Source organism: Poecilia reticulata, linkage group LG8, assembly GCF_000633615.1.
Source record: "Poecilia reticulata strain Guanapo linkage group LG8, Guppy_female_1.0+MT, whole genome shotgun sequence".
In the NCBI taxonomy this organism is placed as follows: Eukaryota; Metazoa; Chordata; class Actinopteri; order Cyprinodontiformes; family Poeciliidae; genus Poecilia; species Poecilia reticulata.
Window position 1 is genome coordinate 4764563 of NC_024338.1, and position 13866 is coordinate 4778428.

At 41.0% G+C, this 13866-nt stretch overlaps 1 protein-coding gene across 4 annotated transcripts in view; it reads left to right on the plus strand.

Annotated features, from left to right (window-relative positions):
* brsk1b (BR serine/threonine kinase 1b) overlaps positions 1–12971 on the plus strand; it is a 27913-nt gene extending 14942 nt beyond the window's left edge. Inside the window, exons 9-20 of one of the 4 annotated variants that reach the window (XM_008415261.2) lie at positions 1274–1305; positions 2836–3000; positions 4713–4810; positions 6022–6181; positions 6282–6342; positions 7448–8060; positions 8657–8705; positions 9447–9570; positions 9668–9769; positions 9901–10009; positions 11419–11508; positions 11750–12971. In XM_008415261.2, the coding sequence (XP_008413483.1) occupies positions 1274–1305; positions 2836–3000; positions 4713–4810; positions 6022–6181; positions 6282–6342; positions 7448–8060; positions 8657–8705; positions 9447–9570; positions 9668–9769; positions 9901–10009; positions 11419–11508; positions 11750–11979 (1833 nt within the window). In that variant the 3' untranslated portion in view covers positions 11980–12971. The remainder of the gene's footprint in view (positions 1–1273; positions 1306–2835; positions 3001–4712; positions 4811–6021; positions 6182–6281; positions 6343–7447; positions 8061–8656; positions 8706–9446; positions 9571–9667; positions 9770–9900; positions 10010–11418; positions 11509–11749) is intronic. The other 3 variants (XM_008415263.2, XM_017306436.1, XM_008415262.2) reach the window with 3 other exon arrangements.
* Positions 12972–13866: the final 895 nt, after the last annotated feature.

Consider the following 13866-nt stretch of genomic DNA (forward strand, 5'->3'; position numbering starts at 1 on the left):
GATGGATGGATGGATGGATGGATGGATGGATGGATGGATGGATGGATGGATGGATGGATGGATGGATGGATGGATGGATGGATGGATGGATGGATCTTCTTTCCCTGTTRCTGCTTCTTTTCCAAAGTCAGGAGTGAGTACGATGAACACACAATAAGGCAGCAGTGGCGACCTCCAGAGGCAGAGCAGCTGTAAAATACAGGAGAGCCTTTTAAAAACCCAACACGTTTTAAAATGAAGGATGTAAAAAGAAAAAAAATGAATTTACGTTTATGGAGCAGAAGATGTTTTAATCATTTGCTTCTTCGGAGGAGGTGGAAGAGGAGGAAGAGGAGGAGGAGCCTGTGAAACAACTGTGAGATAAAAGTCTGGTTCATTCAGCGACAACAGATTTAATCAAAGCTGTGAGTTGGTCTGATGAGCTGTTGATTAATGGAGCCTGAAACCAGGTCAGCCTGTCTCTCTGCGCCTCCGTCTGCCTGCCCTGCTCCTCCACCCAAACCACAGCAGCTCAGCCTGCGCCAGATCTCACTGAACCACCTGCCAGTCAGCAACCAGAGGATGTTGCTGATGAAGGGAACGTACTGCGTGCAGGACGCAGGATGCTAGCAGGCCTGCTTCTCTCTGTGTCTGCGAAGCGGCAGCTGCTGCGTCTCTGCGGCCCCCAGAGACGCAGCGCGCCACTGATGCAACGCTCTCCGCCGTGTGCAGTTCCTGCTGCAGGGTGTATAATGTATGAGGGGACGATGTGGGACAGCTGCAGGACAAACTTTCCTGGAGGTCACGCAAACATGGAGCAGCAGTCTGGATAGCAAACATAAAAAATTTGAAAAGTTGTTGCACGCTTTTTCTTTACTGTGACGTCAGTAAATGAAATAAATTGTTCTGTGACTACTTTTTTTTATAGAGAATATTAGTTAACAAACCGAGGAACACAGCAGGACGTTTTGAAGCAGGGTTAGGTWATAACATGATAAGATTCTAATATCTCTTGAACATGGTCTATCACATTAACCCTATAAAACAGATTCAACTTTGTGGTTTTAAATTGAGGTAATATTTACATTTATTGCTGTTTGTAACATGAATCTGGTGGCTGTTATTGAGCTCATTTAGCATTTTGTTAGAACAGTGTTGTGGTTTCTTTAAGTCAKATTGACTGTTTGACTTAAACTAGAGCAACTAATATATATAAAAACAATGTTTAAATTGTTTTACGCCAATGAAACAGTTTTATCCACATTCTAATATTGTTCATTCTCTCTTCTTCCAGCTTGAAGCAATACAAAAACACAACTGGTACCTGTAAGTACATTAACATTGTCTTCTGGCTTCTTATTGTAATACTTTTCTATTTTTTTTCTTTTCCTTTTTTCCAATCACTGTCCTTTTTTATTTTACTATTACTCGAAAACATCATCTGTCTAGTTTTGAGGCGCGGTGCCATGTTTCAGACTTCTCTGGTTCGATGTTTAAAAAACATAAAAGTATAACAGAGTTTGTTAAACCAGCTAACACTGCCTACGCACAAAATCTTACCAAGTGTTTTTGGTCTAGTTTCTAGTGCAAACATCTTAGTACACTTGAAATAATTCAAAACTAACTTTTAAGTCATTTTTCAAGACAAAGGAGCTTGTTTTAAGTCACGTGTCAAACTTTTTATGTGGCCCTCTAAATTCTAGACTAAACATTAAGTGTGGTTAAATATTATTTTATCAATCAAATCAATTCAGTTTTTATTTGTATACTGCCAAATTATATCAATCACTCCCTCTGGTTTCATGCAAATTATTGTGAAAATTCACTAAAAATCAACAAATTCCTGCCCTATTTTGCACTAATGCATAATTGGAGATTTATTGGAACTTTCTTAATTGTACTAAGCAGCTGCCTCAGCCTTAATTGATGTCAGATTATATTCCATAATCTATCCCGCAAGTAATAAAAGTCRCATTTACCATCATAAATAAGTGCAAATATAGCAAATATTTCCAAATTATTTTCACAAACACTTTGATTTTTATTGTAAGAAATCACAAAATAATCATGAAATCCTGGAGGGACTGAAAAGATGTTCGATATTATTTAATTTTAAGAAATCCTTGATATTTGTACAGTTTGTGAACAAGCTTAATCRATATCTTCTGGCACAACCGGCCCTTTAAGAGCATTCATGACCTTGATTTGGCCCAAAATGAAAATGAGTTTCWTTTTGAGCCAAAAAAGRTCCGAAGGTCAACCAGCCAACACCCTCCCCCCACGCATTTTTACTAAATCAAAATTGCCTTTAAACTTTCACTAATATCTTCAAAGTCAAAGCAGCACAAACAAAAAGTTTAGCTGCATAAACATAGTCGAGTTGATTGATACCAATTTTATCTGATTTGTTGATGGTGGGGGGACTGGTTGACCTTTCATGACCTCTGRAAACATTTCTTAATATCTTTAAAATGATAGCAGCACAAACAAAAAATTCTGTTGCACAAACGTAGCACAAACGTTTGACACCAATTTTGTCTGAATTGAAGAAGGTTGGGGGGGAACAACTTCACTTAGGTAATGATAATAAAGAGGAACGTAAGAGTGAATATAAGAGAGATACAAAAGATTATTAGAGTGAATTTAGAATAGTAGGCTTCAAAGTGTGAAGAGATGAGCAGCTGACCATGACATYATGGTGGCTAACACAAAAACCATTTACTGGGTTTTGGTCACAGATAGTACGTAACCTCTCTCCAGCTTTTCTTCTTCCTCTTCSCTTTYACYGTCAGCTCCGACTTTAACCAAGATGTCTGCCGGTACTCTGTTCTAAAGCCRGTGTGTGTTTCCTGCCAGGGGCGGCCGGAACGAGCCTTGCCCGGAGCAGCCGCCGCCTCGCCGGGTGTGTGTGAAGAGGATCCTGTCCCTGTCGGACCTGGACCCAGACGTCCTGGAAAGCATGTACTCTTTAGGCTGCTTCAGAGACCGAGTGAAGCTCACACAGGACCTTACAAGTGAGGAGTGAGTACATGCTTCTTTTTACGACACATCAGCAGGAGTTATGAGGCGAGAGAGAGAATCCTCTAAAGCCTTGACTCTAGTCGTGTTTTTGTCGGTTTACTCCTGACTGTGTTCCTGTGTTCTGTTCTTTCTTTGTTTCTTTCTCTGTTTACTCGTTATCMCATTTGTTTCGATGCAGCCGGGCAGTTTTGTGCTTCATTACCTGCCTGAGTGGACAGTAACAACACTGCCTGTGTCTCCCTGTCTGTCCATCCATCCATGTCCCTTTTATTCCTCTGTTTGTGGATTTTCACTCACTTCCTTTTACAGCTCTGCTCACAGCTCCTCAACTTTTTCAAAGTYGAGGAGCTTCATCAGACGATGAAGTCTGAGGTTGCGTTCCAACCTCAGACTTCATCGTCTGTCATCGGGATTTCATGCTGTATGACCCGGAGYAAAACAAAGTTATTCACGGCTGTTATATGAATGGATTTTGTACCAATAAAAGTCTCTGTGAGACAGTTTGAAGGAGGGTTAGTTTATAAAACTATTTTCCACGCTGTGAACATTTCACTGACGTCCTTTCAACCAACTGGAACTTTTTTGGTCTAGTTTCTACTACAAATATCTTAGTACACCTGAAATGAAACAAGATTAACTTAAAAGTAACTTTTTAGCAAAATCAGTAGATTAGTAATTCAATAATTCTTGAATATTGATGTAAAAAAAAGTACTACTTCCATTTTCAGATTTTTATTTTAATCACAAAATGTATTGTTTTCTTATTTTCTTTAACTTATTTTGAGAAGAGTATTTTTAGATAAAAGCATTATGCAATGGCAGAACAGCTCAGGAAAAGTTGAAACTTAATCCTGGTTAAGATTTTGTGGAAAGTCTTGAAAATGATTCAGTCTGATTGGCCTTGAGATATTTTGCAAAGCGATTTGCCACTTTGTGTTGATGTATCACATAAATTGGACATTCTGGTTGCAAAGTATCAAAGAGTGAAAAAGTTTGGGGTCCATGAATACTTTTTGAAAGCTACTGTACGTTTTTCCCAAGAAAAGTTCTGACTCATGCTCCAACTAAGAAATGGGATGTGAATACAATATCAACCTTCTGTTGGCAATAATTACAAAATGACTTTATCATTTAAAGTCACAGTGTATGATAAGATATGTTAAGATATGTTTTATTTACATATTTGTCAAAACTGTCATGTCCTGTTAGTAGAACATGAGAGATAATCTGTGTGAAAATCACATTCCTCTGCCTTCTCCCCGTGGTCCTGCTGCCATCTGCAGAAACACTTCGTTCCAGGTCAGAAACAACCAATCAAAGTCAGGGGGAGGGGCATAGTGCTCTGCTGCACTACAGCACCTTCTCTACAGCGGAGCCTGTTGGAAATGCTAAGGCTGGTAATGCAGTAGGAACACACAGAGGATCTCAATTTAATTTCACATTATCTGTCTCATATTCTGTCAGAACATAATGACAGTTTTAACAAATATGTAAAAAAAAAATAAAAGAAGGATACTTTACCTACTGCAGCTTAGAGAGCACCCCTGTAACATGATGGAGTAGAAACCCTGAATTTATTGGTTGGATATAGAATCTTTACAGAAATGCCTGCCAACCAGTCCATGTTTTATCTGACTGGAGAACTGTCCTTTCCCGTCGCTTCTTGTTTTTGCCAGCTTGTTGTGTTTGTCTCACTGCTCTCTGGTCTGCAGGGAGAACCAGGAGAAAATGATCTACTACCTCCTCCTGGATAGAAAAGAGCGATACCCGAGCTGCGAAGATGAGGACCTGCCGCCCAGAAACGACCTTGGTAAGAGAAGTTTGTTTTTCGTCTCCTTCTGGTCTGATGAGGGAAACATGCAGAACTGTCAGAACCTGTTAGCTTTCCTAAACTCTGATTTAGAAATGCAACAGTCAGAGATTTGTGGTTCATTTCCTCTAGTGTTGTACAGCAGTGACCTACCAAAGCCAATTTTGGTTTATCTCACACAAAAGCACTTATAATTGACGGAATGCAGACTCTTAGATTAAATGTCACACTTTAGAAGAATGTTCCAGAACAGATTAGACAAGGTTTAAAAGGATAAAGCAACTTTGTTTAAAATGTTCTTCTTTCTGTTGCTTTCTGAGTTCGGGCCCAGGTCATTACATTCTTTTGACAAAACATACTGAAAGAGAGTTCAAATTAAATTACTATTCTGCTGTCACATGATTTGTGAAACTTTTAAAATGTTGCAAAAGGGGAGGAAGGGGGAGGAAAATGCATATTGGGTGTGTTTCCATCTGCGGGTTTGGAGCGAATCAACCAGGTTAAAATGTAATTTTGTCTGATATTGATGCTATTTATCACGGTAACGAACAAAATAAATTAGCATGGATCACACATCTCAGAACAACTGACAGACTCGTCCCCCCGTGTGAAGTTAAGTTCTCTACCTCAGAACTTATTCTGCAGTTGTATTTCCATTTTTGGTCATTTCAAAAAATTACCTCAAGTGAGCATCAAAACGTTTTTGCATAATTGCGAATTTCAAATGCAATACTTAAAAATTCTCATCAAAAGACGTTGACAGAATCAGGTCAACTATCTGGGAAACTCATGGTGAAGATTTTGTAATACACATGTTGCACCAATAGGTGGCAATAATAAAACCATCTGTGTCAAAATAATAAGAAAATGATTTTGAGAATGGCTAAAGCAGCACTGGGCTAGAGATTTCCCCCAAAACAACAGCATGTGTTTTGCTAATTGTTAATCTCTTCATTTTAAATTTAAAAACAGAATATACACACTTTCTAACTTTGAGTTGTCTTCCTACAGTATCAACTACCACACCAAATGTGTGTTAGTGTGTGGAAGTTGTGCTTTCAGAAGCTACGTTCTCTGACCAGCCACTGACTAGCTAGAGCTCCCGAAGCTGAAAATCAGCTGAATGTAGATTATTTTTTTGGTGCATTTCTACCTTTATTAGATGTACCGAAGTGGAAAGTTCAAATTCTGTTTCTGTGTTGTTGGTATTGTTGTCCAAGACCCTCCCAGGAAGCGTGTGGATTCCCCGATGTTGACGCGTCATGGTCGGTGTCGTCCAGAGAGAAAGAGCTTGGAGGTCCTCAGCGTCACAGAACAGGGGTCTCCCACCCCGCCTCGCAGGGCTCTGGATACGAACGCTCACAGCCAGAGGTACAAACAGATTTACTGCCATCGTTTCAGAAGCGTTCCAGCCGACAGAACACGTCTGGATAGCTTCACCTCACTGACTCTTTGCGTTACTCTTCCAAAGGTCTCGTTCGGTCAGCGGTGCGTCCACGGGTTTGTCTTCTAGTCCTCTCAGCAGTCCCAGGGTAAGGACCTGACATTACTCTGCTCTGTTGTTCCATCTTGAAATAGAACTTTATTTACCGTCACTAAAAACAATTATTTCTAAAAAAAAATTTTTTTGAGAAAATGCCATAATTGTGTTTGCGCAAATGTAGTGTCCCGCGCATTACAGGCTTCAAAAAATAATGCTCCAATATATCCACATACTGATTTGACATGATTCCCAATCGTGTTTTAATAACTTTATATTGGAATACGGTATTTAAAAGTAGTTCAACCTGTATATCCATACACACAAATGAACCTCCTGGCGCCATTTTTGATTCCTAACAGGAAGTTGTGGTTGTTTTGTAACAATCTGATTGGCCGACATAGGTTTTAGCTTTGCGCTACACTGCCCCCTATGGGTTTGGCATGTTTAAAAGAATGTTCCGAGGCGTATTTGTGCGGATGAAAACTTTCTGAAACCAATGTGGAGATTAGTGGCAGGACAATTTAACAGCTGCCATCCACACAGTTAGCATAGCAAGAAAAACGCTCAGATCAGTACATTGGAACTACGTAAAATCCGGTTTTGTTGCAAAATTAATTACATTTAAAAAGTGTTAATTAAGATTCAGCTTGAACTTGTAGAAACATTTAGTGTGGTTTAATGGTTGGATGGTGGAAATTTGCTCTTAAATATTCCCTATTCTGAGACGGCGTTAGCTTGAGTCCTTCATAGCGCTTTATCCCAGACATTCCTGTCTGGATTTATGCAGCACATCAGAACCTGACTTTGAAAGAACCAAGTCTTTCCTTCCTCATATATTATCAACAACTTTGGCATATAACTATCAGTTTTGTTTTCCAGGATTAATTTCTTGTGATGTGACCTTTGCCTTAGCAACGCTTGCTCAGTCTGTTTGTGCTAGCCATGTTCTTCCGCCTTCCTATCACATCTTCATTTCAAACACATCATGCTGTCCATTTCTCAAAATAGGCAAGAAAAAAAGGTTGTCACATATCTTGTTGATATTTTCTGTCCATGAATCATATTTCATGACCATTGCTTCCTGTCTCATCTGCCCACATCCCTTTCCCTCGTTTTTTTTTTTTTTTTTGCATCTTTCTCTGTCTGCCCATCAGAGCCCGGTCTTCACCTTTAGCCAATCAGAGGTCACCTCCACTTCCACTTCCTCCTCCAAAGACCCCAAAGCAGGAAGTGGCACCACTGCTCGGCCCGCCCGCCCGATGCCTGACCCAAAAACCCAGACCTTGCCCTCCAAGGGTCCCGCTGACCGGCCCCAGCTCCACTCCATGAAGTCACTCCCTCTCCAGACTCCACGCTCTCCTTCCCCCTCCCCCTCCCCCGTCCTCTCTCCAATCCCGCGGTTCTTCAACTTCCCCTCTCCGTCCGTCTTCAGGTCCAAGAACATCCACTCGTCCTCTAATTCCTCTGCCACCCCTTCCCCTGTGTCGCAGGTCACGCCGCAGGGCTCGCCCCTGCCCACCCCGCTCGGCACGCCCGTGCACCAAATCCAACACCCTTCCTCCACCACTCCTCCCTCCTCCTCCTCCTCGTCCTCTTCCTCCAGAGTGGACGGGGCGGGCGGGGCCTCGCTGTCGCTGACCCCGCCCTCCAGTCCTGGAGGGAGCGGCAACTTGGCCGCCTCGAGCTCCACCCACTGGAGGACGAGGCTTAACTCGTTCAAAAACAACCTACTGGGCTCGCCGCGGTTCCATCGGCGCAAACTGCAAGGTGAGCGGAGATTTAAAGAAGATAGGCTTTTTTGTTATTGTCATGTTCTTATTTACTTTGGAATTTTTGGAGGCCATTTTATTGCCGTAATGTTGCTTTGTCTATTGGGGAAAAGAAAAATACACAGTAGAATAGTTCAAAGTCTTATTGTTGTGTTACTTTTCTATTACTATTTATTCTTATTTATTGGTATATGATGTCTTTACATTTTTAGTTTCACTGGAGGAATGGCCGGAAATGTCATGTTGATTCCTTGTATGTCTAATACATATGATGACAATAAAGTAGACTTTGACTTTGGCTTGGGGGAAGAAAAAAAAAGAACTTGTTGTATTCTTTAAATTAGTGCTTCACCTGAGGGCTGACGTCATTTTAAATTTCATCACAATGAGCTTTGTAAAAGCAGATCGGTGGAAAGAGTCTCTGGTAGCATCTCTTCCTGTCAAGGAGCTTGTGCTTCAGCCTTCAGCTGTGTTGAGTAATGCTGCTGCCGTGATAAGCTGTAATTAGAACAATTAAATTAGAGTCTGTCATCAAGAATCACTGGACTTATCTTCTACCATCTTTCATCCCATCTCTCTGCCTGTTTGTTTTAGTCCCGACATCAGAGGACATGTCCAGTCTGACTCCAGAGTCCAGTCCAGAGTAAGTACACATGTGTAATTTTTATTTATTTCAATGTGTTAGGTAACCTGGTGAAAAGCAGCTCCTTGTACTGCGCTTAGTTTCATTCTAATGGTCTGGGCTAACAGCTATTGAAAAAAGATTACTTCCTGGAGGTGTGGGCTCTGTTGAAGTTTTAAATTTTATCCAATCACTAACGTTTAATGCACCAGCTCGATGCTATAAAGCTTACCTGATATTGCCTGTGCTGTAAACAACCATCCTCCACTGCAAAGAGAAAAGTGCCGAGCCCAACGAAGCAGCTGTTAATGTTAATACAGTGTTTGGAGGTGTGACCAATGTGAACTGAACGACTTTGTTCACTTCCTCCGTTGACATTGCTAAAACTACAGGCAGAATACAATTCCAAAACAGTGCAGGAACTCAAAATTGTTCTCAACGTCTCCTTCTGTCCACTGATCGGCCCAGTTTAAAAATCTACTGGAGGAATCCGAGTAAATGCGAGAAATCCTAGAAGGAGCACTGAACGGAGACGAGAATTTCATCAGAAGGCAGTTGGCAGATATTTTTTATCTCTATTTCAAAATATTGTGAAATTACACAATGCGAAACATACATTCATAAAAAAAAAAGTCATTGGGCCTTCCAAAAAATTGAAGCCCTTGGCGACTGCCCGATTAAGCCCTTTCTAAAGTCTGACACACAGTAAAAGTAATTTTAAATTGGTTCAAAATTATTGTATTTTTTTTTTATTGTTCCTAGGCTGGCTAAGCGGTCGTGGTTTGGTAATTTCATCAGTCTGGAGAAGGAGGAGCAGATCTTTGTCCTGATCAGAGACAAGCCGCTCAGCTCCATCAAGGCGGACATTGTCCACGCCTTCCTCTCAGTGAGTGCCATCAGCCTTCAACCAGCTTCGCACATCGTTATCATCTTCTTTGTCTTTTCAGTCTTAAGAGACTCCATCTCCTCCGTTGTCTCCACAGATCCCCTCCCTCAGCCACAGTGTGGTGTCTCAGAATAGCTTCCGGGCGGAATACAAGTCCTCGGGTGGCCCATCTGTCTTCCAGAAACCTGTTAAATTCCAGGTCATATTTCCTTTTTTTGCCTTGACTTTTTTTTTTATCCATCCAACATCAACAGAAAATAGGTCCAACAGGGTTTCAAAAGGTTCGAAAAGTAGAGTTTAAAGTCCAATTTTTTGCTCTCGTTTTTGTAGGTGGACATCGCTTTCTCTGAGGGAGAGAGAGAACGAGAGAGGGAACGAGCGGAGAGGGAAGGACGAAGAGAGATGGGCATCTACAGCGTCACCTTCACGTTATTAGCAGGTGAGCGGCCTTGCAAAATAATTAATACCCCTAAACTTAAAGGTTTTACATATTTTACAGTATTTCGATGTGATTTTATATGACAGACCATGTCAAATCTACCAAAAAAAGGCAGTTTGTATAAAATGATAATTGGCGGTAAATGTTCTTTTTTCTCTCTGTTTTTTTGTTTGAAAAAGGTTTGATGAACAAAGTATGCATGTCTTCTTTGTTTGCCGTCTTGCCCTTATTATTAATGTGAAAAGTTAAAGAGATAATGAATAATTTTATGTGGCACTCCCCGACATAGATGGCATTTTCTCCTTTTGGATTGTATTTTTCAGAGCTGGATGACATAAAAGGCTTTTTTTATTTATCATGAAAGAGGATCACCTTTCCGTTATCTTCTGTAAACAGGCAGAGCTTATCAGACCGTCCATATTCCAAGCTGGTGATGCAATGGCCGCTGCTAATACCCCGGGTCTTATGGATCTGTTGGCTCTAGCAGCCATTTACACTAGAATTTAGTGTTTCTGTTGTGCTTTAAAATATGCAAAAAGCTGCTGGTATTTACTTTCATCACAGCAGTAAAGAAGAAATGGCAGGCAACAAACTGGAGTAAACAGTAAAGATCACAAATATTATGCCATTCAAGAACCTTTATGGATCTCAGTGTATTAAAACTGTAGCAAGAGATTTCTTGAGAATCCCCCCTTCACTGCTCTATCTGGGATTTCTCCCATTGAGCTGGATTCCTGCAGTAGAATTTCAGTGAACAGAAGAAGTTGTGAACAAAGATGTTGATTTTCTGCTCTGTTTTAGAATTGTAGTCTGCCTGTAGTTTTAGCGATGGCAGCAGAGGAAGTGAAGGAAGCCATTTATTCTTTGTTGATCACGCTTCCAAATTTGGAACAGTTAAAAGTCAAATGTTTAAGTTTACAGCGCAAGTAATTTCCAGTAAAGGCTCCTACATATTAGAGTGTACTGTAAGTACTTTGTAAAGCTAGTTTTTGCCTGCTTTTTGAAGTGCCTAAATCAGACTTTCATTTGGTTTTACAACTGGTCTCCTTGTAAATCAGTCAAGGTTTTTTGTAAAACATATTTCCGCACCAAGGCAGTTCAAAGTGCTTCACATCATGAAAACATAAAAGTATGCATTTTGTGAAGTGCCTTTGTTAAAATCATCATTACACATCCAATATGTTGGTCAATGTTCCATTTATTACGGTCCAAAAGCAGCTCTAAACAGGTGGGGTTTTAGTTTTGATTTAAAGGAACTCAGTGTTTTAGCTGTTTTGCAGTTTTCTGGAAGTTTGTTCCAGATTTGAGGTAAAGTCTCTGACATCACATTGTGAGTAAGGACAGTAAAATGTGGAGATGTTGGGGAAAACTGCCTCATAACTGACTCTTGATTCTTCTTACCCCTTTAGGTCCCAGTCGCAGATTTAAAAGAGTCATAGAAACTATTCAAGCTCAGCTTCTCAGCACTCACGATCAGCCGTCTGTTCAGGCTCTGGCAGGTGAGTTCCAAACATTCACATGCACATCGTAAATGTATTCATACACCCTGAACCTTTTATAGCATTTGGCCATGTTGAGTACTGTCAATAGGAGCAACTCTTCCAGAAAGGCAAGATATTTAGAGTGAAGGGGAATGAATACAAATAAACTTCAAACATTTAAGAACACTCTACAAGCCACCTGTTTGTAAAGCGATTAGAGTAACAGCTCCTCTCTGGATCTGTGTTCTTTGCCACTCAGATGAGAAGAACGGTCAGCTCTCCCGTCCGCCCAGCGCTCCTTCCCATCAGAACTCCCGGAATTTCGAAAGCGGATCGGAGCGAATGGAGAGGGAGCCCACGGTGGACGGGGTGAGCGGCGGCAGCAGCAGCAGCAGCAACAGTGGGGGGACGGCCTTACAACGGCGAGAGTCGGGGAGAGACAAGACTAGACTCCTTTCATCGTCCAACGGGACGCAGTCTCACCCGTGAAAAGAATGTTGCAAACGAGAAGAGAGGGTTGACCGCCTGGCTTTCCTCTCTTCCTCCACTCAGTCCTTCCTGCTTTCTTTCCTTAGCCTTTTCCTTACTCCTTTCCAGGCTTCTGACCTTTAATCCCATTTAAAGGAACGGAAGGCGAGAAGGACTTTAGTCAAAGATCATCTAGAGATCCAGAGAATTCCCCCAAAGTGTCTGTCTGTAGTAGAAAGGCGTACAGAAGGGAGTGGGAATGTAGAACAGAGAAAACTCACAACCAGGGAAACGAGTCGTCCACCTCCCACAGCAGATCGACAAAGCACAGGACATTTCCGACAAACTATCACAATCAACAGTTTCTTCAGACTTTGCAGGAATCCTCCAGGTCACTCGGTCAGGTTGGTTCACTGCGACACCGGTCAGCAACTGAGTGCATCGACGCATTCCCTTTCATCACTTCCTGCCCATCCAGATTTATTGTCCGCATCACTTCCTCTCCTCACCTTTCTAGGGGCGAACAAATGTGTTTTCTCCAGACCGACAACATGAAGGAAAGCCGGCCGAGAATCAGATGAGCTTTGTGATCGTCTGAAGTGGTTTGTGTCCCTAAAAGCTCAGCAAACCCTAACGGCACATTTTCACAATCAAACAGGATGAGAGCAGAGGAACAAATACCACCAGAGAACGGATCCGCGATAACGTGGGCACTGTGCGTCGGAGAACACAACTTATGGAGCCCCCACCCCTACTCCACACAGTTATTTCTGATATACAATGATATGAAGCTATGATACCATAATGCCTTTACAAGAGAAGACAAATGTGGATAATGGTAAGAATTTAGCCACATTTCAAGGAAAAACTAGTCAAGCTGCGAGGAGGGTCCCCTACTAGTCTAAAAGCATGCTGGACGAAAAGATTAAGAGGCCAAACATAGAAGGAGCTGCCCGTTAATTTAAATGCAGTGGACACAAAAAAAACTAAGACGCCAAAAACCTTCTCTTTGSYTTAWTYWRAMMTRAWWMRSARTTWWWRTKWKAATRATKTTYAKAGCATTTCTTWTASWMCATGCAGAATCCATATAAATGGATTTTTTTTTTTTTTTTTTTTTTTKTTAGGGTTAGAAATTTTAGTTTGCTCTTTTTTAAGTTGGTCTCTCTGAGCCTTAGAACAACTTCTAATCTAAAACACATGCTAGCACTAATATGAGCTGGTTCGCCATACCCTGGTTCAGTACTCTAATTTTAAAATCTCTTTATCATCAGACAGTAAGTACCAAGTGCATAATAACGGTAATAGACCTGTAAACTTTTAAACAATTCAACAAGTCGTCAAGTTTTGCCTCACCATGGTTAGCATTAGCTTAGCATTACCACAGTTTCAGAAATGGCTTGTCATGAACCCAAACCACAATCTTTTCCTTCCTATTAGAGATTCTCTTCTCTGAATCTGACCAAACAAAGGAAGTCATACTTCTGACTCATAATGACAGTGATATATTTCAGTTATCTCAGTAGCTGTATGCCGCTCGTATCCTGTTTACACCAAATCCACTTTCCTTTTGCCTGGATGCTTGTTGGTCCCTCTTGTCTCTACATAATTTACTTCTTCTTATATTTAATATTGTTAATGGCAGAACAATAAAGCATAAAGCTGTGTTCCAAATAACAGCAGCATATTTGGGAGAGCGAGGAAAATCTGATTGTAGCTTCTATTTCTGTACATGCTAAAGAATTGCGAATACTGCCCATTCCATGCCAAACTGGCAGAAAAATGTATGATGTTTGTTTACACACAACAAGGTGAGAAAAAAGGGGGATTAAAAAAATAACTGAAGTAAAATGCTTGAAGATTCGGCTTTCCTGTAAAGAATTTAACAAATATTTACATGTACAACCATTA